This window comes from Solanum tuberosum, unplaced genomic scaffold (assembly GCF_000226075.1).
Source record: "Solanum tuberosum cultivar DM 1-3 516 R44 unplaced genomic scaffold, SolTub_3.0 scf00128, whole genome shotgun sequence".
In the NCBI taxonomy this organism is placed as follows: Eukaryota; Viridiplantae; Streptophyta; class Magnoliopsida; order Solanales; family Solanaceae; genus Solanum; species Solanum tuberosum.
The window spans coordinates 1,242,934-1,267,694 of record NW_006239053.1 but is presented as its reverse complement, the minus strand read 5'-3'; the positions used below and the strand labels follow the sequence as shown (position 1 = coordinate 1,267,694).

General features: G+C 31.6%; 4 protein-coding genes across 4 annotated transcripts; all 4 read left to right on the top strand.

Moving 5' to 3' along the window:
* Positions 1-3,853: 3,853 nt before the first annotated feature.
* On the top strand, positions 3,854-6,909 carry LOC102599716 (uncharacterized). The gene is made up of 6 exons (XM_006350808.2): positions 3,854-3,980; positions 4,053-4,260; positions 5,276-5,419; positions 6,122-6,245; positions 6,448-6,647; positions 6,716-6,909. Exons 1-6 carry the CDS (start codon positions 3,922-3,924, stop codon positions 6,719-6,721), a joined length of 741 nt encoding a protein of 246 aa, XP_006350870.1. The 5' UTR covers positions 3,854-3,921; the 3' UTR covers positions 6,722-6,909.
* Positions 6,910-13,210: 6,301 nt separating this feature from the next.
* Positions 13,211-14,797, top strand: LOC102591013 (LOB domain-containing protein 12-like). Its single transcript, XM_006350863.2, has 2 exons — positions 13,211-13,440; positions 14,361-14,797. The coding sequence occupies exons 1-2, from the start codon at positions 13,282-13,284 to the stop codon at positions 14,721-14,723; spliced, it is 522 nt and encodes a 173-aa protein (XP_006350925.1). The 5' UTR covers positions 13,211-13,281; the 3' UTR covers positions 14,724-14,797.
* Positions 14,798-17,058: 2,261 nt separating this feature from the next.
* On the top strand, positions 17,059-18,969 carry LOC102599394 (UDP-glycosyltransferase 87A1-like). Its single transcript, XM_006350807.2, has 2 exons — positions 17,059-17,638; positions 17,910-18,969. Exons 1-2 carry the CDS (start codon positions 17,155-17,157, stop codon positions 18,794-18,796), a joined length of 1,371 nt encoding a protein of 456 aa, XP_006350869.1. The 5' UTR covers positions 17,059-17,154; the 3' UTR covers positions 18,797-18,969.
* Positions 18,970-21,515: 2,546 nt separating this feature from the next.
* Positions 21,516-23,129, top strand: LOC102599069 (UDP-glycosyltransferase 87A1-like). Its single transcript, XM_006350806.2, has 2 exons — positions 21,516-22,083; positions 22,204-23,129. Exons 1-2 carry the CDS (start codon positions 21,600-21,602, stop codon positions 23,091-23,093), a joined length of 1,374 nt encoding a protein of 457 aa, XP_006350868.1. The 5' UTR covers positions 21,516-21,599; the 3' UTR covers positions 23,094-23,129.
* Positions 23,130-24,761: the final 1,632 nt, after the last annotated feature.

Here is a 24,761-nt window from a genome sequence, read left to right as displayed (position 1 = left end):
AAAAGATTTTAAATTTTTTTTTTTTTTTGTGGGGGGGGGGGGGGTTGGGGGGAGGTTTGAGGGTAGGGACAAAATAAATTGATTTTTTCAACAAAAAAATGTAATTTGAAGTTGGAAGAAAGTTTTGGAAAATGTTTTCCATAAGTTTTGAAGGGAAGTCATTTTCCTTAAATTTGAGGAAAATGAGTTGATTTGGAAAATATTTTTCAAAACATTTAACCCAACCAAACATGAGAAAATTGGAAAACCTTCATACCAAACACACCCTTAATGTCAATCTTGCTTATTCTATCCTCATCCAAGATGAGAAGTAAAGAGAAAGCAATGTAAGCTCTACTTTCCAAGAGAGTCATCATCTTTTCTTGCGACTCATCAACCTTTCCCTGGACAGAGAAGTCAGCTAGCTGACTCAAAGGATGAAAGTTTTCACTCACTTCCTCTTACTACAAGAAACCAGGACATTCTATTGGGAAATTCAACGGGATAATAGGTTTCCCAACTGATTTCTAGTTTACAAAGGGGTCTACACTCTAGGCTGGTGGTAAAGGGAGTTCACTGGCTAGTGCAAGGCAGCTAGTAGCAAATATGCATACAGAACAGTTTGCACATTTTGCTCATCTAGTTCAACTTGCACAAGATGAGAACATGAGGACTGCTGGGATTGATATTAAGGCAAATATAGTGCATTGTGCTGGTATCATCTTTCACAATCCTATGGCCTATCTGGCACATGCTAACACCAGTTCTTGGATATTAGATTCAGTAGCGTCACATCACATGTTTACTTTACCAATCTCATCCCATTATGTCCTCATTTACTTATTAGATTGCCTAATTCTTATCTTTTATTGCAGAATGTGTTGTTTGTTCCCTCATTAAGAGTAAACTTGATCTCTGTTTACCACTTCTGCAAACAGCTCTGTTGCACTCGAAAATTCTCTGTGCCCTTCAGTGAAAACCCCATTAGTTCTTGGGAAATCTAACGATGGAATCCATCTTTTGGAACCTTCTATAGAGTGTTCTTTTGTTTCAGTGAGTTCTTTTACTTCTAATTTCGAGTCTAGTAATTTAAATTCAAGTTGTACTTTAGTTTCTAGTCCTTTATCCATTTCTGTAAGGAGTCAATCTGATGTACAAGCATAGCACAGGAGATTGGGTCATATGCCTTTTGATTTAATGAAAAACATCACTTTTATCTACATCTCAGTCTCATTTTGATTTCATTTGTGATATTTGCGCTTTGGTTAGACAAACTAGATTTCCTTTTTTTCTAGCTATATCATAATGAATATAAGTGTTTTCTTACTATTAATGATGATTATAGTAGGGCTACTTGGACCTATCTTCTGTCTAGTAAAAGTAATGCTTTTTCCACCCTGAAAGACTATTTGGTTCTTGTTGAGAGACAATTTGGAGCTAAGATAAAGATCGTAAGATCTGATAATGCTCTTGAATTGGGTGATGGGGCAATTTATTTAGTCTTTCTGCAATACATGAAACTTTTTAAATTTTCGTTTATTAGAACTCCCTTAGGCCTTATTGTTTATTTTATTTTGTTTTTCCCTAGTTGACACATTCTAAAGGAAGACCTAGTCTTTTGCTTTGCTAAGATCACATCAAACTATACACTTCCACCAAAGTAGGAATAAAAGTGGTTGCAATCTTTTTTCATTACTGCAATTTATTGAAATGAGATCTGTCTTTGGATTCTTCTGTTATTAGCAAGTGTAAAAGGACCGCAAACAATTGTTCTTAATTTATCGTTATTGCTGCACTTGAATACTCTACCCTCACCAGACCTCACTTGTGAGATTTCACTCAGTCCGTTGTTATCGTTGTTTAGTTAACCAATTGTCAATTATTTAAATAATCAATGACCTTTTTCTTCTGGATTAGTAGGCACCATAGGAAGAAAATCTCGAACAGAATCATGGAAAATAAAAAACAAGATGTCATTTTTGTACCCAAAGAAATTGTTATTGAGATATTACGAAGAGTACCTGGCCATGATTTGGCTGAAAAGTTAAAGATGGTATGTATGCAGTGGTGTTCGATTATACATACTGGGAGCTTTGCCTACTTACATATTGAACAGAGAATAAAATCCTCATCTTCTCTCAATTGGAAGCAGTTATTGTTGCTTTTGACGGAAATGAAAATCGTTCAGTTAAAATTTCTTCCTTGGAATGGCACACTAGTTATAATCCAAATGATCATCAATCTGAAGATTGGAAGACTAAACACTTGTGCACATCAAAAGATATACTATTAGGCCGGAACTTTAATCCTTGGATGAACATGATATGGGCCAATTCTGTGAATGGTTTCGTCTGTTTTTGATAAAACTCGTTTCCATGTCTTCAATCCTGTCACTAAAGAATACCTCATAACTGCACTGAATACATATCTAGGTATTTCTCTTAGTGTTTCATTGTGAAATAATGTGTCTCTTCGGAATGGCATGATACTTGCTCTATAAATACTAATACTACTTTGTGTCTTGTTTGTATAGTATTTCCAACCTTTTCTTGATTCTGTTTTAATTCTACTGGTATTTATATAACAGGTGTAGGGAATATTGATTTGGCTACTAGTGTGGGCTTTGGATTTTGCCCACTTTCATATGAATACAAGGTTGTTGTTCTTGATGGAAATTCGGAAGTGATTAAGCCTTCAATTTTCACTATTGGAACTGACCATTCATGGAGGGCTTTGAAAGTAATTCCTCATCACAATATTTCAAGAGTTGTTACAACGGTATATTTGAAGGGGATATTATATTGGTACGTAAATACTTGTACTTCTACAATGGTACATTCTTGTCATAGAAGAACGACAAAAACTCTCCTTTGTTTTGATGTAACTAAAGAAGAATTCGATATGATTGTGGTACCAATTGAAATTCCTGAATATTCTATAACAAATGTAGTAGAAAAGGGAGAAAAGCTTTGTTTAGTAACATTAAGTTGTGGTCCTATTTGCTCCCTCTTGATCAACGTATACGTTGCTCACAATAACATTGATGATGATCTGAGTAACTTAAATTCATGGAAGAAAGAGTTCACTGTGACAGCTCCGAGTATTGCATATCAATTAGATCTAGATGATAATGTGTACACCATAATTGTTACCGATGAGATCGTGGTGATTCAACTTGGTGACTATAACTCTGGATTTTTCCATGTTGCAACTGGAAAGCTGTTGGGACTATTTTCGACAACGCGCGCTACTTTGATCCCTTACAAGTCAAGTTTGGTAGCTTTTTGCCATCGACCACTACTTCCTTCCTTCTCTTGAGCTATTCTTTTTTATGACAAGGGAACCCGCAAAATCACACAAGGAGAGGTAAACATACCAAGGCAAGTCACCTGTGACGGGCTCTACCAACCTAAGACCCCTATTGGGAAAATCCCTTTGACTCGGCAACTCTGTGGGTCATAACTGTTCTATTAGAGTTGTTTTTCTTAAAGTCAGAAATCAACTTTTATGTCATGTCTTAAATTGTTTTTACCATTTCAATTTCACTGTAATTCATCCATCTACATCATTTTTGATGGCTTGTAATTTCAATACAAAGTTCAAAAAAATATTAATATTAATTTACTTTGTTAGACCAACACTTTGACGACTCATTCATAATCATAATGTTACTGATTATATTAAAGTAAGCATCCCTCATGTTAAATAAAATTAGCATGAAATTTAATGATTTAGTTCTCGTCGCTAAGTCCAGTTTCTTGTAACGATCTTTGAACGTCATCAACATCACAGGGAGGAAAGTGTAGTTTATGTAACAAGAAGGAGCTCTTTGAAATTAACCCAAAATAAAATTAAAAAGGGAACGCGGAAAATACAAAATTCGAACAGACTATAAATTAGGGCAGTTTGAAATCTGCAGCTCCTCATTTCCTTCTCGTGAAGATGTCAACTACAGTTTCGCAGCAAATCTCCCTATTCAGATTCCAAGTCGAGAGCCGTAGGTTTGTTTTCGATTAATCAAAAATTTTATTCTGATTCAATAAAATGCACTTGTGAGCATGAATTTTGTGCAGACTGGACGAAGGAACTCTTCGAATTCTCGAATCCGTTTTAGCTTGGGACGATTACAAATCTCTGGACGGAGTGGTATGTACTTTGAAACAGTTCATGAGACACGAATCTCTCCGAATTATTGAGGAAATCGCTGGAAAAGCTGCAGAGCATAAGCTTCTGATCGTAGATTTTCTAGTTCGCGTTTTTGCTCTCATCGGAGATACTGAGGTATACAGCTTTGACTCTATCAATTTCAAATTGGTACATTTCACTTTGACTTAGTCATTTGGAAACACATAGTTAGTAGAAGATAGAGTTAATCGGAAAGAACAGTAGTTTTTTTTTTTTTGATGACAAAAAGAACAGTAGTTTTCAGTAGGATGATGTTGAAGACACTGAAAAAATGCATACAGTGGAAGAGTGTCTGCTGTATTAAACCATGTATTTTGGTGGAATTTGTGATAAGTTGAAGCGCTGCTTGAAATTTTGTAGCCTGTTGTGTTCGGTAATTGTATTATCTTCAAAAGATAAATCTCATGCTAATATTGTTTTGCTAAGGAAGTTATTTCTTTACTTTAGTTTTAGTGTTGGAATGCATTTCAATAAGTATTAATAGTAGACACAGATAACTTATATTTCTGTACAAGTGGCGGTGGTGGCAGGTGGTAATGTGAGTAGCAAAAGATGTAAATAATGACTGCTGTGTGGCAGAGAAATTGGTATCTGTAAAGGAAATATATCCTTCCTTATGTATATACAAAAACTCTTTTCGGTTAAAGTTTGTGAAAATGAAGTAATCAATAGAAGTGATATTTAGGAACACGAGAACCTGTCTATACTCTATCCAATAAGTGTAATGATTGGATAGCTTTCATGGTATATTACTTCAGATACACCTCGTTCTTTTCTTATATGTGAAACAATTTGACAGAGCATGAGGTTAAGAGTTAGCTGTAGTCTTCAACAGAATGTCGATGTAGTTGTCGAGAATTCATCTGATTTTAAACATCACATCATGCTTTAAATTATCTTTTTGAAATTTGTGAAAGCTGCATACAAAATTTATCAGAGTTAAAGTGTGTCGAACTTTTTGGGAGATCCAAAGTGTAGGCATATCCTATGTTGTGAAAGCTTTAAGAAACCACAACTGATGATGATTTTATTCTTCTATTATAGAAATTCTGGTTTTGCCTTTTTATTTTCGGTTCCAAACACGTGATTTTTAACAATTGGGTATTCACAGAGTTGCTTGGCGTTGAGATATGAGGCATTGCTTATGAGAGAGCAGAAAGCTATCAGTGATCAGAGGCTTCTTGTTTCATATAGCGAGTGGCTCACTTTTGCTGAGCATTCACTTGAAAGTGGCTTTTGTTCCATTGCAAAGAAGGTAAATTTCTGACAAAATTTTGGGCACTTGTAAGCATTTTACATGTGCAAATGAGCAAGGAACAAAATTCTTAGTATATGCTGTCCATTGAAAATTTATGGTCAGGTCAGAGTTAATGCTAAATGCTACTGCTTCTACTGTTACGTTTCTATACTTCTGTGATCGTAGCTTGAAGGTTCTTATCCTGTCATATTGTGTTCCCCTTTTGGATGTGTTTGTAGGTTCTATCTCTGTTAGTTTACCTGAATAATTTGATCTGACACTCAGATGCTATTGTGAAAATCACTAAACTTTGTTATCTTTATGCCTCTTGTTGGAAATTTGTTAGATGTAGATTTACGGTTCTTTTGCATTCTGAATTAGGAATTAGACTCACTGCTGAAAACGTCTCGTTCTAATTAGCCTCCTCTACCTCAGCAATGAGTCCTCCTTTGTCTACTTCAGAAATACAGTATGGACAGTTTGTCATGGGCTTATGTGTAGTGAACTTATGCTAGGAATTAGATCAATCTAGCTGTGCAACTATTGCATGTTTAACATCTTACCGACACTAAGGGCATATGTATTTCACTTGATGCTATCTATTTTGTTCATTTATTTTGAGCCTGGTACCTTATGGCTTCATAAATATTGTGAAGTTACAACGTCCTACTGCTTATAGTAAGTGTATCCCAATATCTGCCTCTGACTTGTACTTTTCAGGCATGTGAAAAGGCGCTCTTATGTTTAGACATGAACATCGTAGATGACCCTGAAAATTATTTCGTAATTGAAAAAATTAAGAAGCTTAAAGACGTTGCTGTGATCTCAGCGTCTTCAAAATCTGGTATGTTCAAGTATTTCATTAAATCCCTCCTTTGTTTCATAGTTAATGCTTTGCCGTTATATGTTCCTAACATGAAAGTGAAATGAATTTGGTGGAATGACATCAAAGTCTTCTATTAAATCATATGTAACTAGAAGGGTGGTGAAGGGAAAGCTAATTGTTATCTGTTCATTACTGCTAAAGCTTTCTTGTGGTACAATAGTTCAGGCGCAGGCAGTAACGTACTTCAAGAACAAAAATATTCAGCAGAACTCACAAGAATCCTACATTCCTGTGGAAGTTAAAAGTTCAGGAAGCACTCTGTTTAGAGATGGAATCAAAAGACGACACAGACGCCAATTGGATGAATACCGACATCTGAAACTGAGGGGAATAACTGATGGAAACACGCAAAATATTTTGGTAGGTCATTATGCTAAGTAAAAAAGATCTTATTTAATTTCGTCATTTGATTACAGTTGATAGTGCAGGAATGATTTTTCTCTGAAGTATTACTATTATGGAGTCACCAATATGATCAAAGATCAACTTCCCTTCTTTTGGTTAGTATCTTGGAAGGTAATTACTTTGATTAATATACCACGATATCATTGCTATGATATGTTTAAAACTTATATAAGAAATATGGTCTTATAAAAAAATATTGTGCTGTGGTAAGAACGAACCTCTTGTTTCATCTATTGACTCTTTTCTTTCTTGTCTAATTGAAGAGAATTTGTTCCATCAATTGAAAACTCTTCAAAATTTATTTTTGCACCATAATAAGCAATTTTTGGCATTTTAAATTACTGATAATGAGACAAGGTCGACTGCTTGCCTTGTCTCTTCTCGACCTTGGTCCTGCAATAGGAACCTAGCATGCTGGTGATAAGCCTTCAATAAAATATGTTTCTTAGGGAATCTGTAATTAAGTCTAAGCAACAAACAAAGAGTACATTTGCAGCAAGATATTAGCTTCAGCCCCTCTCCATGCAATCACGTGCCTATCCAGTTGAGTGTTTTGTCAATTTTCAGACCTTCACCAAATTGGATAGGTGTAACTTACTAGTTAAAATCAAAGAGTTGGATTAGTAAGAAATTTTGACTATAACAATTACTACTTTTAATTTTCATGTTGCACTTTTCGAAAGTCAATTTGACTAATCTTTAAAGTTAAATTAGATTACATTAATTTGATATATTAAACAAAAAAATTAGATATTCAAAAACTATACAAAAAGTATTATAAATTGCAATTTTTTGCATATCAATATGATGAAAAAATATATCGTAAAATGTTGGTCAAAGTTCTTATTGTTTGACTCTAAAAAAAACTATGACAATTAAAAATGGACGAAAGAAGTAGGAATTTGTATAACTTTTAAGAAATCCAATGAACGAGGACATAAGGGAAAAAAAATCTTCTTTCTTTAATTGTATCACTTAAGAATCCATGTGAAATGAAAATATCATGCACGATTTTGAATATGAAGAATTAGGGGCGGATATAGGATATACGGTATTACATAGATAACAGGTTTATCGAACACAGTTGCTTAGCGTAAATCTTGTATGCGTTAAAACTCTCACTAAATTGCTACTTCCTTCCCGATTTGTGTATTTTCTATATTTGATAACAAATTTAATTTTAAAATGCTTAATTTATCCTTAATGATATGACTTATCACCGCACAAATAGTTATAATTTATGTTAGACTATAAATATTATTTTACTCGTTTAATAAAATATTATCACATAAATTGGGACTATTCAATACAAATAATAGATTCAAATATAGTAAGTCATTGACTATGATAGAATATCGAATTTGAATTGATAAAGTTCAAATTCTAAATCCGAGAGAATGGTGTGATGAATCCTCTATCGATTGTGAATGATTTCAGGCTCTGACGTACTCTCTTTCGATAAACCTCATGGAAGATTTTAGGATTTCAGGGAATTGATTTTCACAAAAAAAATTGCCACCTTTTGTTTTCTTTTCAATATTTTAGTGTTCAACAAAACCCGAAGCCTTGAATTTCCACCACTTTAGAGATTGAACAAAAGAAAAGAAAAAAGAAGATATTTTTAAATTTAAATAAATAAGAAAACATCCATTTTCCCAATAATCGAATCTTCCATATCACCAAGTGCAATTAATGGATGCATTGAAGCTCGCATGTTTTTTATTTTCTCTAAGACGGTACTGAAGATGTCTGTTTTTCACTCTTATTTTATTCATCACCTTATAAAATTAATTATTCCATAAAACCAATAAACAATATTTACAAGGTTCTCATCCTGTCGACCACGTCTCTTCTTCCTAGCTATAAGAAGTTACTGGTTTGAAAAATTCTAAATTGGAAACTGAAACAGAAGATTTTTTTTTTGTATTTTATGAGGTTAGGTGGGGGACCCATAACTTATATTTTTGTCTTAGAAGGAAAAGTGATTTGGTCATTTAGACTAGTTGAACATAGAAAATTGGATATGATAATTATAATATAATTCAATAGAGTTTTAGTAGCTGGGAAAAAGAGCTGTTTTCCTCGGAATAGAAGATAAAAAGTTTGGAATCATGTGGAAAGCATTAAATGCTAAAGAGTGAGAATCGAAGCTTGGGGTTCTTCAACTCTTATTGTTTATGGTGTATCATTTCAGAAACCTCGTGATACATTTGCTCTAATAAGTTGATGAATATTTTTTTAATTATATGTCTAGCTTAGCCATACTGCTGAAGAATCTTTTCATTTTCATCCCAACTTAATTAATGGTGAATCAGATGTGTAAGCTGTAACTGCTTAAATTACTTCATTTTGTGCATGTTACCACTGTATTCTATCGTATGTCTCCGTTGGTATTTCTCTTTTACATATTCCTCAAAAAAATAATATTAAGTATTAAGGAGTATTTTCCCTTCTATTATACCTTGTCTTAAAGGTTAATCTCTTTCATTAAATATTTACTCTATCTACTTGTCTTAAGTAGTACTAAGAATAAAATGAGAGAAAATAATGAACTTTGTTTTACATTTCTAAAATGACAAATTACTCTCGCCGTTTCTTTTTAATTGTCATGTTGCGCTTTTCGAGAGTTAATTTGACTAATTTTCAAATCTAAATTAGATTACATTTATTTGATATTTTAAAATAAAATTTTTAGATATTCAAAAACTATACGGAAAGTACTATAAATTGCAACTTTTTTTCATAAAATGTTAGACAAAATTCATATCGTAAACTTAAAGAACTTTTCATTATTTTTTTCCAATTTATATTTTATGGGGGGATGTTATGGAAAATATTAGAATTTGCTGCTACAAATATTGGATTATTCAGTTGTCTTGAGGGTAGAAGTAGAGAGATATTCATCGGCTACGGTGGAGGAGTAAAACTGAAGGAAATATCCAACTTTTAGAACTCTTGGAATATGTGTAATAGAAGGTGCTAAATTGGAAGGTAATGCATAATTAATTATTCTGCCAAAAAGTTTCTAAACTATCCCATTCTTGTCCTTGAAAAAGGGTAAATACGTAATATGTCCTCATCAAATTAATTCAAATTACTAGTATGATTAAGTGATTGAATGAAAAGTTTAACAAATTGAGAAATTAACTAACTAACTACGTTTAAATGACAGAAGCCTATATTCAAACACATTTATTAGTTCAAAATGTAAATAACTATGATGTGGGTAAGTTTTCTCCTTAAACTTATTTGTATTGGTATTTGCACCAAATCAATAGACAATGTGTTTGTTTGCACATAAACCATTAGTGCTTAATGATTGCCATCTCCATTCATATTTGACTTAACATACCCCTCAAGAAGCAATAAATAAAATGATAATTTTACTATATATCACCCTACTTATTCATCTAAAAAATAGTATACTTAATAAGAAGTGTAAAATAGGTATTAAATGGTAATTTATCTTTTTGTTTTTAACTGGATAAATAAAAATGAACATCTATTTTAAGTATAATGAAGCAATTGATATGCGTTCTTACTTCATTGGATTGTTACTTTAACTTTAGTAACTTAACATGATTTAATATAAACCTATGTGTTTAAAGAAGAAAATAAGAGCACCCATAAACACTCTTTCAAGTTTGGTTTAGCTCAATTTAACAGTTCTACTAATTATGCCCAAAAATAACATATTGTACATGAAGAGGTGAGCCATTAGTGTATATGAGTAGAAATTAATTGGTGGACGTGTATGTGATTATAGAGTGATTATTAAACTTGGAACCTGTGTTAAGCACGTCGTATTTTATAGATTAAACAGCTTAAACACATGGTTTACAGCCTAAACAATTTCCTTTTAATAAGAGTCGCTAATTAATGTCAACTAAAATAATGTTCGTCTGCAGGAGTACAAGTCAATTGGCACAAATTAAACCTTAAATTGTCAATAAATGTGGAAAAATTAAAAATAAAAAGGTTTCCCCACTTGATTTGCGTCAATATATAATTAAAATTTTCAATTTTCAATGCAATAGTAATTCTCTTACTTAAGCTTCTTTTGCCTACAATGACTCATGTTTTATGGTAACATCAATTCGTCTTTTATTTTTTATTTTTCTCCTTATTTTATTGATTAAGCATATACATATTATATGTATATAATGTTTTTTACCGATGCGAACAGGTCATTAACCAACTATATATTGCAGGGTTCATGTAATTTGCTATTCAAGTGACCTAATAAATAGATACCATTTAGATTAGCTGATAAGTATCAAGTGTTAGAAAAATATTTTTAGATACTGAAATTGATTTTATTAATAAACAGTCAAATGTTTAGATAGAATTGTTGAAATTAATATTAAGTGTGCCATTAGTCTGTTTGGTAAAATAATATTGATAAGTAATTTTTTGGTTAAATGACAAAAATGTCCATAGAGCTCTTTACAAATATAAAATTTTAAAAGTATTTTTAGATTAATAAAAAAGAAAGGACCGAATAACGAAAGTAGAATACAAAAGATAATAGTGATAAACCGCAAAAGGTTAAATCAAACAAAAATATGTAGATAATTAGCCGTAAGATCTTATATTAGTGACCAACTTATGACCTACAATTAATTTTAGGAAAAATTATAGAAATCCCACCTTTTAGTTTACTTATTACCATTATTCCCTATAAGTTTTACAAATCTCCAAAATCCCTCATTTTCGCGCATCAGATTAGTGTATAATTTATAAAATGTACATCAGATTAGTGTATTATGTATAAAATGTAATGTATCTTACTTAACGATTAATGTATCTCGCGCATCAGATTAATGTATCAGCGCTTATATTATTGTATCCGTTTGAGGGATTTATGTAATTATAAACTTTTAAGGGATAGATTGTAATTTTACCTTAAAAGTGTGTGATTTCTGTAATTTGCCCATAATTTTAATGCGTATAAACACTTTCGATATTTATCAAATATATAAACAAATCAAGAAGATATTACAAGTTAGCGAATTTCATCAATTAGTAGCTTGTGTATATATGTAATAATAGTAAAACTTATAACAAATAATACTCCTTCCGGTTCAAAATAAATGAATTTTTACCACTTTTTCAATTATTTGAAATAAATAAAAAATTTAAAGTCCAAAAACCTATTAATTATTTTGTTTTCCAAAAATACCCCATCTCTTTGATGAGTTTTCCAACACAATATCTAGCTATAGAAGATTTAAAAATATATATATATATTAATAAATTATCTTATAATTAATTTTCCTAAAAAATGTATCATCATCACCCTAAAAATTCATATATTTTGATCAAGGGTCACACAAGGTAATTTGTATGGCGGTTTATAAGAAAAACATATAACAAAAAAAATAGATGTTTCCATGTGAATGTCCGCCAACAAACATTCACGTCGAGCTCATCTTTTGGTCTTGCTCGGGGCTAGGGTTTTTGCATCGTTACTCACTATTTTGCTAAGCCCTAACCCTAGTTGTTCTCCCATGAATTTATTGCCCCTTGTCTTAACTACTACTCATATACTATACTCTATAGTCTATTCTTTAAAAATTAAATATTTCATTTGCTAATTTTTATTAGTATTTATTAGCTAGCTATAAGTATAGATCTCTAATATATATTAGTCAAACAATAACGTGAAAATTCATCAAACTGAATTATTAGTTGCCAACCTTTAACGCTTCTTGGCGGTGTCACCATTAATTCTTTATCCTAGTTTTTTTATTCTACTTAATTAAACTAACTATATCTCAAAGAGTAATATATTAATGAAGCTCAAAATATTTTTGTATTGAGTTTTGCTTTTCTAAGTCCTTGAAGATCCAGCTTTATAATATCATTTTTACATGATTAATATTTCGGATTGGAAGTGTCCACAATCTTTTTTTCTAATAATTGTGATGTTCGGATCAGTCTACATACATTCAAAGGAAGATTATGGGTACATGAACAAGGGTATTTTTGTTGTTTAAAAAATTTCTAAATAACTATAAAAATTTGACAGTGAACTCGATTATTACTGTATATATTAACTCTCGAAGTTGTTGTATAACTCTAAACTTTTTTTTATGAGCTTTCGCGTACCTCTATTGATTCCACGGAATACCTAGCTACCATCAGCAGGAAGCAACATGGAGTGGCGAAGGATGATTTTTACTAGGGACTTCAAAATCTGAAAAAGTAAATACACGAATTAACCAAACCAAAGAGGGTTCAACATCTACTATATACCCACAATTTTTTATTTTTTATTATGTATGAATAGTATAATCCCACCGAAAGGGAGTTCAGATGAAGCCCTAACTACAAGTTGTCTCCGCCCCAGGCAATATCATGAGTGCTACCTCTCACTGGCACAAGTATCAAATAACTCTGTCCAAGTTATACATGATATTTTATTTGTCAATGAATTCTATACCACAGTAACTCTTTGTAAAGTGTTATAAATAGGTTCCCAGCTCATTCTCTTCCAAACTACACTTTGTCCTGAGCTAGCTACTACAATATCTCTCTCTTCCTTAATTCTCATTCTCTTTGTTGAAGTTATCTTTCTGGCACAAAAATGGGAACAGGAAGTTCTCCTTGTGCTTCTTGCAAATTGCTAAGGCGTCGGTGCGCCAAAGACTGCATCTTTGCCCCTTACTTCCCTCCTGATGATCCCCACAAGTTTGCCATTGTTCACAAGGTGTTTGGTGCTAGCAATATTAGCAAGATGTTGCAGGTACTTCTCTTTCTTCTAATAACCCCTTATAAATCCTTCTTATGTAAAACACTAACCTTCCCTAGTTTTGCGAGGGGTGGAATGTCTATTTTTCTAGCTTCACCTCCCCTCTTTTTTGAAGGATAAAGTCGTGCTTATTCTTGTGTTGTAATCGGAGGCTAAGATCAAGTCCTCTTGTAACTTTCTTCTTGATTTATAACACCCCAGACGACCTGGGAAAATTTATAAAAAAATTAAAACACCAACCCAAAAGAACAACAATATATGAAGAAACCCTTAATTTTGAGTATGTATCCTTTTTGTAAAAAAAAAAAATGAAACTTTAGAATTTATTCAAAAATATTGTTGGAGTAGTTAGAAAAATTCTAACTCTTAGAAGTTTAGTAGGCATATTTTTATATTTTTGAGAAAATATATACGGGTTGGGGTCATGCCAAAATCCGCACCAATCATTTATTGGTGGTTCTAGTAGAAAGAAGAAAAACTTTGATCTCATCCGTCTTTAACCCGAGCTAGGTCTAGGGTTCAAGTCCATAGATTGAATAACAAAACTCCTGGTACAAAGTGCTTCCCTCTTTTGTTGTTGGCCTTACAGAGCGCGAATCTGGATTTTATTGGTCAGCAGGTTTCAAATACTGAATGCATAAAACCAAAGATGAACTTGAAATGACCAAAAGTTAAATGTTGAATGAGTCGTTTCATCATGTTATATTAAAAGAGGTGGAGCTAGATAATTTTGGGAACTGAACCCCTTCATCAAAAAATTACAATTTATTTTCAGTCAAAATTATTTCATGTTTTGGTTGTTTACTTTTTTTATATTTCAATGAAAATCCTGACTCTCTGCCGCTAGCCATATATATGAAACGTACAATTATATGATTTTATTTTTTTCTTGGTTTACATTTGTATATTTTCAGGAACTTCCAATACAGCAGAGAGCAGATGCAGTAAGCAGTTTGGTTTATGAAGCAAATGCAAGAGTAAGAGATCCTGTTTATGGATGTGTAGGTGCCATTTCATTTCTACAGAATCAAGTTTCTCAGTTACAAATGCAGTTGGCTGTAGCTCAAGCAGAAATATTATGCATCCAAATGCAACAAGAACCTGTTCCCTGCAGTTTACCAACAACTTTAATGGAACAAGAATTAGATAAATCACCATATGGAATAAGTAATAATAATAATAACTTCAATAATAATCTTCAGCAATATCTCAGCTTTGCTTCCTCTAGCAGTTCTATAATGCAAGATCCTGTAAAGAGAGAGTCTCTCTGGACATAAAACTAAATTAGGTTTAATTACTTAATTTGGTTATCTTGTTAATGTAGCTAGTGGTATTAGATGTTTTGAAGTACTTGTTAAGTAATGAAATGCTAGCATTTGGACGGGCTTGTCTGTTTCATTTTATATGGCACTCTTTTATTTTAAGCTTTTCTGAAAATTAGAACGATGTGCACGATTCTATATTTGGAAACTTTGTACTTTTATCGTGACATTTTTAAACCACAAGTTCTAAGGATACTTTTGATACGTGAAAAAGGTCTTCTTTAAACTCTAACTTTGAGTAAAAAACTCTCAAATTTCAAACAGGGAAGAAAGAATATAATAAAGAGATAAAGATGCGTGAATTCAAACTAGTTGAATTTGAATGTGGATATCGAAGGTCAGATTAAAAAAAAGATGAAGAGGATAGCATATAGCAATTATTATTTAATTTTATGTATGTGCTCAGGCCTAGATCCCTATAGCATGTGAAATTTGTGGAGTAAGAGTTAAGTAAGGTCAAATAATTTCATGGAATTTGGTCGGTGCTTTCTCTCTTTAGTTATATATTATTATAATATAGTCCAAAATCACTTTGATTTAATTAATTTATTTATTTAAATCAGTTTGATTGAATATCATCACCATATGCTAAGGTCTTGTATAGTTCTAATCAATCTAATGAATGATTAAATGGATATTATGAGATGGCATGCATGGATGTCGAATCACTAATTAATAAAGTTAAGTTCGAAAAAAGTATTTAAAATGTCTAATTTATCAAGCGGCATATAATATAATCTAACCAGGTAGCTGGTAGGGATGACTTAAGTTGAATTTATGTGGATTAAAATGTTTCAAATTTGGTCCTATTTAGAATAGATTTAGTGTTGAAATTGGAAAATAAAACTATTATTTTGTTGACAAAAGATTTCAGACACACACTCTTGAAACTTAAGTTAATTATAATTTGTTAGATTTGTCTTTAATTTAACATATTGATGGTTTAAGTTTTTTCTTTTATGATATATGAAATTTATATTTCTAATTTAAGTTTATTTAAAGTAGATTTGTATATTGAATTGTTCGAAATTTAAAGAGTCAAAAAACTTGTTTGGAAAAATAAATCCAGTCACACATGCATGAGATTTAAGCCAATTTACATGCACTCGAGACATAAATTTTCAACCTCGCATATGATTGAAAGTATTCCCAAAGCGGATAAACTTGTAAAAAAATTTATACAACAAATATTAATCAAGTGATGATTCTAAATTAGATATTTTTGCACTTTACCCGCCCAACCTTACCAAATTTTAATTTCTTTACTTTTTCTTCTTATAATTTGTTGGTTTAGGATTCAGGGTTTAGGGTTAAAATTAAAATATTTTGACAAGACTTCGCATGAATCAATCTATATTACATATTTAACCTAAATCAATCTAATTTTATGAGACATTTAACAATTAATTAACACTCAAGCCAACATTACAGGCCCACAAACTTTTCTAGGTCTTTAGCCCAATTTGAGTCACATGGGCTAGTTATCAGAAGCCCAATAAGAAATTGAAGACCAGCAGATCCACAATACTGCATTTGAAGAAAGATAAAATGGAATTTAGTAATTTTAATTTTAATTCTGTATTTCTATTTTCAAAAATTATTTAATATATAAAAATAATCTATCAAGAATGCACATAATCTAGAATCTATAATCTATGAATTAATAAATTTGGTTTTGCCTCTACGAAGTTGAGGTCAATTATGGTGGGGAACGTGTTGGCTATGAATTCAGTTGAACTCAATAACTTTAGTTCAAACATGTTTTTAAAAATTCATTGAATGTTTATAATTAAATAAGAATAGTATAACTCAAAAAGATTAGATTCAAAATACACTACCTTTAAATTTTGACTCTGCTTTTGATTGAGGTTGATTTCATAGATGAATTGGACTATACACTTTAGTTATGAAGTAAGAAAATTCAATGGCTTTAATTGAATGGTGAAAAAATAATAATGGTATTTTCATATGAAAAACTTAAAAAGCTTCCCGGTGTTTTAATAAGAATAGTTTTTTATCATGCATTTTTTTCAATAAACTGGTTCGATAAAAGATTTATGTTATATAATATAAATTTTTCATTGATTAATTAGCAATTGGAAAAACCTTTGTTTTTTTACAAATTAAACTCATTTTTTAAATACTTCTTACACGTTAGGTGAAAACAACATGGTACAAACAATAATGTACAAAAATAAATAAATTAAAATGGCGTTTAATTATTGTAAAGTAATTTCTGATAAATAGCGTGACCAAAATTACATTATCACTCCCACTTTTTTTTCCTGTCCACTTATCATCAACACTGTTCTGTAATAAAGTCAAATGCACAAACCCAAGCAAACTCACCATTTTATTCAAAAACCTAATTTCATAACCAAAAAATATGGAACTTCCTTCACAAATCAATTGCCATATTGTAGCAATGCCTTATCCAGGAAGAGGCCATATAAATCCTATGATGAATTTCTGTAAAATCATAGTCACTAAATATCCCAACATATTTATCACTTTCATTGTCACTGAAGAGTGGTATAGCTTAATCAGTTCAGAAAATTTACCAGAAAACATAAAATACGCCACGATCCCTAACGTCATTCCTTCGGAATTTGACCGGGCTAATGATTTTACTGCATTTTTCAAAGCTACTTTAACTAATATGGAAGGTCCTGTTGAGAAATTAATTGATGCACTGACGATGAAACCGATTGTTATAGTGTACGATACGTATTTAAGTTGGGTCATCAGATTGGGAAATCGGAGGAATATTCCGGTGGCTTCTTTTTTTACTATGTCGGCGACTGTGTTCTCCATTGGTTATCACATGGATCTTCTTGCTCAGAATGGGCATCTTAGAGCCAATTTGTCAGGTATTGCATTTTCATTATTTGAATATTCTTCGAAGATTTAAGTTATATATGCAAATATTGTTGCGATTGGACTAACATTTTAATACAAATATTGAACATGAACGAAAGCTAATGGGTTTAGCCGAACTCACAACCACTACCTTAGCTAGTAGCTAACACTACACAACTAGTTCTTTAGCAACGACTACAATGTGTTCTCCGCGAGCAAGCTATTGATTAGCAATTTCTATTTACTTACCTGTTTTCACTTTTACATGATTATTCATGACAGGAAAAATGCACGAACAAGTTGACTATATTCCTGGAATTCCGTCTATTCGCATTTTAGATCTTCCTACACCATTTTATGGAAAGGGGCAAGAATTATTGGATGTTGTTATGGAGATCTTCTCTACAGTTTCTAAAGCACAATATCTTTTGTTCACTTCAATCTACGAGCTCGAATCTATTGTTATCGATGTTCTGAAGCAAATATTCCCCATCCCTGTCTACCCAATTGGTCCAGCAATACCTTACTTTACTAGCGAAAAAAACCCCTCCTCAACTACTTCAATCGATGAACCAGAGTACATTAAGTGGTTAAATGCTCAACCAAATGGTTCTGTTTTGTACATTTCACAAGGGAGCTTTCTATCTGTCTCGCGTGATGAACTTGATGAGATCGTAGCTGGTGTGCACGATAGTGGTGTTCGTTTCTTTTGGGTGGCACGGGATGAAACTGTTCGATTTCAGAAAAATGGATGTAGTGTAGGGATTGTTGTGCCCTGGTGTGACCAATTGAAGGTGTTGTCACATCCTTCCATTGGTGGATTTTGGTCACATTGTGGATGGAATTCGACTAAAGAAGCTGCATTCTCAGGCCTTCCGATGCTGACTCTTCCTATTTTTTGGGATCAAAAAACTAACAGTAAGCAAATTGTTCAAGATTGGAAAATTGGTTACAGGGTGAAAAAACATGACCAATGTTCGATATCGAAGGAAGAGATTTCTACCCTGTTGAAATGGTTTATGGATTCTGGAAATGAGGAAGTGATGGAAACGCGGCGAAGAGCGAAAGAAATACAGAAAATCTGTCAATGTTCCACTGCAAATGGAGGATCTTCTGAAATTAACATTGAAGCTTTCACTAAGAACGTTTTGTGCCATAAATATAGTTGATGCAGTGCTATGTTGAACTTGTAAATGAACATAGTATTGATTTATGTTCATGAGATTATTGTAGGAAGTTATCAAACAATGTAGTGTTCAAATTATATCAAACAACTTAGAGAAGTTGTTACTTGAACTGATTTTAATATGCTACTATTATATCTTCTGCGATTTAGAACAGATATACCCTTGCAGAGATAGATCTAGAATTCGGAGATTGTGGGTACCACGTGTTTAAATAGGCTAAACGGGTCGGTTCCTTCTATTTTCCGATATTTATAATTAACTTGATCAAATATGCATATTTAGTAATTTTTTATTCTAATATTAAAGATACCTGAGTAGTTTAAATATTTTTAGTAGTAATAAGAGATCGTATTCTCTAAAATTTTGAGAAAATTAGAGATTCTCCACCTTAAAAGTTCAAACTTGAATATATCATCTAATCATTACTTTATTAGATTCATATTTCATTGCCTCAATGTGTTATTGCAGATATATAGTTGAGAGAAAATATAAAAAATTATAGCTTCAACCTAGTCGTCTTCACTTAAGATATATAGTTGAGAGAAAATATAAAAAAAGTTATAACTTCAACCCACTTAGCATGACGTAAAAGATCAAAAGAACCTTTAAATTAAAAAAAAACTCTTACATAATAATATCTATCGTTTTTTAAACTTTATTTAAAATATATTTTTATTAATATCTATTCGATAATCAAAATTTAGTACTCATTAATAATTAATATGGAATACAAGTGCAATACTAATATCAAGGGATAAATACTTAGTGAAAGAGAAAATGTTTTAAGAAATTAAGAATTAATTAAAAATGCAAAAAATAGTCAATTGGATTAATAAATAATAATAGCAAATAAGGAAGAACTAAAAGGGGAAAAAAATGAAGCCTTGCGCACATTAATGAAAAAAAAAAGCCAAAAAATAGGGTTGACAATGGGTTTCAAATCATCGACACCAATGTGGTGGAGTCAATCTTTTACCTGACGCACCATTAAGGATTTTGATTCATGGGTGACAATTTTAATATATGATCAATTCGTTATATATATAAAGTTTTAACAGAGATTACTGGGTGCCGTGTAGGGCAATGCATAGATTGATTCGGTTCGATTTATGTATTATCGGTTCGATTAATTGATTTTTAATTTTTAAATACGTTAAATCAATACCTAAATTAATAAGATATTTTTTTATCAATTTTCGATTTATTGATTTTGGTCCTAACTATGTGGTTTTCAATTTGACCAATTAGAAAATACTTATAAATAAATGTATGACTTCTCTAATAAATTTGACGCGACAATACAATAATGTAACTTTACAAATGCTTCTAAAATAGAAACAATAATAACAAATATGAAAAGAACTATATAAGTGTAATACAAAGAGAAATTAAGAGGATTAAGGTTTTTACTTTAGATTTTGACGTTTTGTATAATATGAAGTTGTGAACTCAAAGTCAATGTGAAGTGTGAATTGAAAGTTAAAGGATAAAAAAATAGTAGTAGTAAGTAGTAACTAATAAGGTATTGAGATTAATATATAATATTTATGTACAAGTAAAAGTAGTAAATTACTTGTCTTAATGGGTTATTGGTTTACCCAATTAATATTAAAAATCAATACCGGACCAATAACACGATAATTTCTTTTAATAGAACCATTAAAAATTTATTAACCCAATAACTCAATAATAATAAGCCAATAACACTTTTTTCGGTTCAATTTTTGGACACTCCTAATGCCGTGACACCCCCACCCATACACATAGATCCACTCCGGTAATAACCCTCTTTACAAAAGTAGTTATTCTTTCGGAAATTTTAATTAAATCAATGTGAAAAATATATATATATAATAATGTTTTGCACATGAAAACAATTATAAGAATTTCCAATATTTTAATGAAAATTCGTTTCTCACCGTACGTTTTTTCAATAAGTTGATTTGATTAAAAAATATAATTTATAACACATATTTTAAACAATGTCTAGATTAGGAAACCTTTTGATTCCTTGTATTGTTTTTTGAAGGACCATTTGGGCCTAAACTGTAAGGAATTAGTTTCCTCTGTTATTTAGTTAATAAAATAGGTCCAGCTGTGGACCGAAAATGGTTTAAAAAAAAAAAAAAATCTCATCCTTACCGTCTAATAATTAATAAATACTACAATATTATTGAACCAATATTTTTGGTAATGCGTGCTTACTAAATAAACCCATCTTTTCTTACTTCTTTCACGTTAGGTGAAAACAACATGATAGTCAAAGCAATAATATACAAATTTCTTGAAAATGCCATTAATTATTACTATTTTAAATTAAGTTCTGATAAATGGAGACAGGGGCGGCTCAAGCTTAGAAGAAAAAGGCAATTGCCTCACGCCTCTAATTTGAGTTGGCCTCATTTTAAAAAAAAAAACAATAATCGGTTATAATTACTTTAAAATAAAATAAATAATATCTGTAAAATAAATAAACTTATTATATAAGAAGAAGAATTAGTAACAGTTAGACAAATTTAAAACACTATATTCAAAAAAATTAAATAAATTAATTTAGAATAAACTTTATAAAAATAAATAAATTAAGACCTCCCTTGGAATTTGATTTTAGGCTATAGATATAGATATAATGAGCCGCCCTGAATGGAGGGACCACAATTCGATCATCACTCCCAATATTTTCCTTGTGCACTAATCATCAACACTGTTATATAATGAGGTAAATGCACAAAGCCAACAGCAACTCATCATTTTATTTAAACACTTTTAATTTCATTACCAAAATATGGAAATTTCTTCACAAATCAATTGCCATATTGTAGCAATGCCTTATCCAGGAAGAGGCCATATAAATCCTATGATGAATTTCTGTAAAATCATAGTCACTAAATATCCCAACATATTTATCACTTTCATTGTCACTGAAGAGTGGTATAGCTTAATCAGTTCAGAAAATTTACCAGAAAACATAAAATACGCCACCATCCCTAACGTCATTCCTTCGGAATTCGGCCGGGCTAAAGATTTTGTTGGATTTGTCAAAGCTACTTTAAATAAAATGGAAGGTCCGGTTGAGAAATTGATTGATGAACTGATGATGAAACCAAGTGTTATAGTGTACGATACGTATTTAAGTTGGGTCGTCGGATTGGGGAATCGGAGGAATATTCCGGTGGCTTCTTTTTTTACTATGTCGGCGACTATGTTCTCCATTGGTTATCACATGGATCTTCTTGCTCAGAATGCGCATCTTAGAGGCAATTTATCAGGTATTGTATTTTCATTCTTTGAATTTTCTTCGAAGATTTAAGTTATATATACAGACACTTGCAAATGGAGTACATACTTACATGTTTTCACATCTAGATGATTGTGATTATTCATGACAGGAAAAATGCACGAGCAAGTTGACTATATACCTGGAATTCCTTCGATTCGCGTTTTAGATCTTCCTACATCATCTTATGATGGAAAGGGGCAAGAATTATTGGATATTACTATGGAGGTCTTCTCTACAGTTTCTAAAGCACAATATCTTTTGTTCACTTCAGTCTACGAGCTCGAATCTATTGTTATCGATGCTCTTAAGCAAAAGTTCCCGATCCCTGTCTATTCGATTGGTCCAGCAATACCTTACTTTACTAGCGAAAAAAATCCATCCTCGACTACTTCAATCGATGAACCAGAGTACATTAATTGGTTAAATGCTCAACCAAATGGTTCTGTTTTGTACATATCGCAAGGGAGCTTTCTCTCTGTCTCGCGTGATGAACTGGATGAGATCGTAGCTGGTGTGCACGATAGTGGTGTTCGATTCTTTTGGGTGGCACGTGATGAAACTGTTCGATTTCAGAAATATGGATGTAGTGTAGGGATTGTTGTGCCCTGGTGTGACCAATTGAAGGTGCTGTCACATCCTTCCATTGGTGGTTTTTGGTCACATTGTGGCTGGAATTCGACTAAAGAAGCAGAATTCTCAGGCCTTCCGATGCTGACTTTTCCGATATTTTGGGATCAAAAAACTAACAGCAAGCAAATTGTTCTAGATTGGAAAATTGGTTACAGGGTGAAAAAACATGACCAATGTTCGATAACGAGGGAAGAGATCTCTAGCTTGTTGAAATGGTTTATGGATTCTGGAAATGAGGAAGTGATGGAAACGAGGCGAAGAGCGGAAGAAATACAGAAAATCTGCCAGTTTTCCACTGCAAATGGAGGATCCTCTGAAATTAACATTGGTGCTTTCATTAAGGATGTTTTGTTCCATAAATATAGTTGATGGCATGTTGCTCAGACTCTTTAAAAATTTCAACGGGTGTTGGATTCGCCAAAAATAGTGTATTTTTAGAGAATTCAACACAGGTGCGGCATCAAAAATGCAGACTCCGCCCAACTAAGGTTGATGCAGTGCTATATTGAACTTGTAAGGGAACATAATATTGATTTATGTTCATGAGATTATTGTAGGAAATTACTGAAGCCGTTTATTTTCTCTGTTTTATGCAGAAATTCTTTTTTTTTATGGGAAAATGCATAAGTGCCCTCAACCTATGCCCAAAATCCCTGAGACACACCTAGCATTTACTAAGGTCCTATTACCCCCGAACTTATTTTATATATAATTTTCTACCCCTTTTCGGCCTACGTGGCACTATCTTGTGGGCCTAGCGCGTGTTGACAATTTTTTCAAGGATAGTGCCACGTAGGCCGAAAAGGGGTAGAAAATTAATTAAAAAATAAGTTCGAGGGTAATAGGACCTTAGTAAAGATTAGATGTGTCTCAGAAATTTTGGACACAGACTGGGGGCACTTATGCATTTTCCCTTTTTTTTATTAACATCTTAGATCATTTGCTTTGTGTCTTTTTAGAGAATGAAATATATTTGTGAGTTACTTTTGTTGTCAATTGTCAAGCTTTATGGTTGTTGTTCCAAGCCAAAGCTTAGATATCCAACCATGTGCAGAGGATCAACCGTGTTTTCACTTTTCTATTATATACTAGTTATTAGGTTCCCGCGCTAGCGCGGGCCCAATGTATATTACTTCCTCCGTCTCATTTTATGTGAGGTAGTTTGATTCGCCACGGAGTTTAAAAAAGAAATGAAGACTTTTAAAATTTGTGGTCCAAAATGAATGATATAAATTTGTATAACTGTAAATTATTTCATTAAGGGTAAAATAAATATTTTATAATCAAATTGTTACTTAATATAGAAATGTGACATTCTTTTGGGACTGACTAAAAAGGAAAGTAAATAACATAAATTGGGAGTAGTTCTTTGTTTCAATTTATGTGACACCGATGAAATTTGGAGAGTTATATAATTTTTTGTATGTGATTTTGTTAAATATATTTTGAAGTTGTTAATTTATTGTGATTTATAGCACTTCTTATATCATTTTCAAATAATATATATTACTCTTTCTGTTCCATTTTATGTGACGTAGGTACTTTTACGAAACTCAACTAAATTTCTTATATGATTCTTAAATATTTTTAGTTGTTATTTTACTTTAATTTACGTTACTTTTTATGTTATTTTCAAACAAACTTCTTATGTTTCAATATGGAATTAAAGAGTCAATAAAATTTCTTTTATGATTTTTAATTATGTTTTTTTAATATCTTATATTATTACATTGTGATTTTAAGTACTTTTTATGTAATTTTTAAATCTAGAACAAATTAAAAGAAAAACAAGGAAAAATTTAAATGAAGAAAGTACTAAAATTTTCAAATAATCATATTTCTATATTAAAATGTTAAAAACTTTAAAACTCCACATATATGCAGAAAATCATATACGGAAGACAAAATAATTTTTAAAATATATATTAAAGCTCTTTCTAATAATATCACATATTTATTCTATTTTTCAAATAATATATATTTCTCACTCAATCTCAATTACGCAGTACATATGAAATTTCGAGAGTTAATCAAATT

What these genes read in the sequence shown, in the direction of transcription:
- LOC102591013 (XM_006350863.2), top strand. Translation starts at nt 13,282, where the DNA reads ATGGGAACAGGAAGTTCTCCTTGTGCTTCTTGCAAATTGCTAAGGCGT. An exon ending in ATATTAGCAAGATGTTGCAG is followed by an intron (nt 13,441 to 14,360) that starts GTACTTCTCTTT and finishes GTATATTTTCAG; the next exon opens with GAACTTCCAATACAGCAGAG.
- LOC102599394 (XM_006350807.2), top strand. Translation starts at nt 17,155, where the DNA reads ATGGAACTTCCTTCACAAATCAATTGCCATATTGTAGCAATGCCTTAT. An exon ending in TCTTAGAGCCAATTTGTCAG is followed by an intron (nt 17,639 to 17,909) that starts GTATTGCATTTT and finishes TATTCATGACAG; the next exon opens with GAAAAATGCACGAACAAGTT.
- LOC102599069 (XM_006350806.2), top strand. Translation starts at nt 21,600, where the DNA reads ATGGAAATTTCTTCACAAATCAATTGCCATATTGTAGCAATGCCTTAT. An exon ending in TCTTAGAGGCAATTTATCAG is followed by an intron (nt 22,084 to 22,203) that starts GTATTGTATTTT and finishes TATTCATGACAG; the next exon opens with GAAAAATGCACGAGCAAGTT.
- LOC102599716 (XM_006350808.2), top strand. Translation starts at nt 3,922, where the DNA reads ATGTCAACTACAGTTTCGCAGCAAATCTCCCTATTCAGATTCCAAGTC. An exon ending in CTCTCATCGGAGATACTGAG is followed by an intron (nt 4,261 to 5,275) that starts GTATACAGCTTT and finishes GGGTATTCACAG; the next exon opens with AGTTGCTTGGCGTTGAGATA. An exon ending in CTCAGCGTCTTCAAAATCTG is followed by an intron (nt 6,246 to 6,447) that starts GTATGTTCAAGT and finishes GTGGTACAATAG; the next exon opens with TTCAGGCGCAGGCAGTAACG.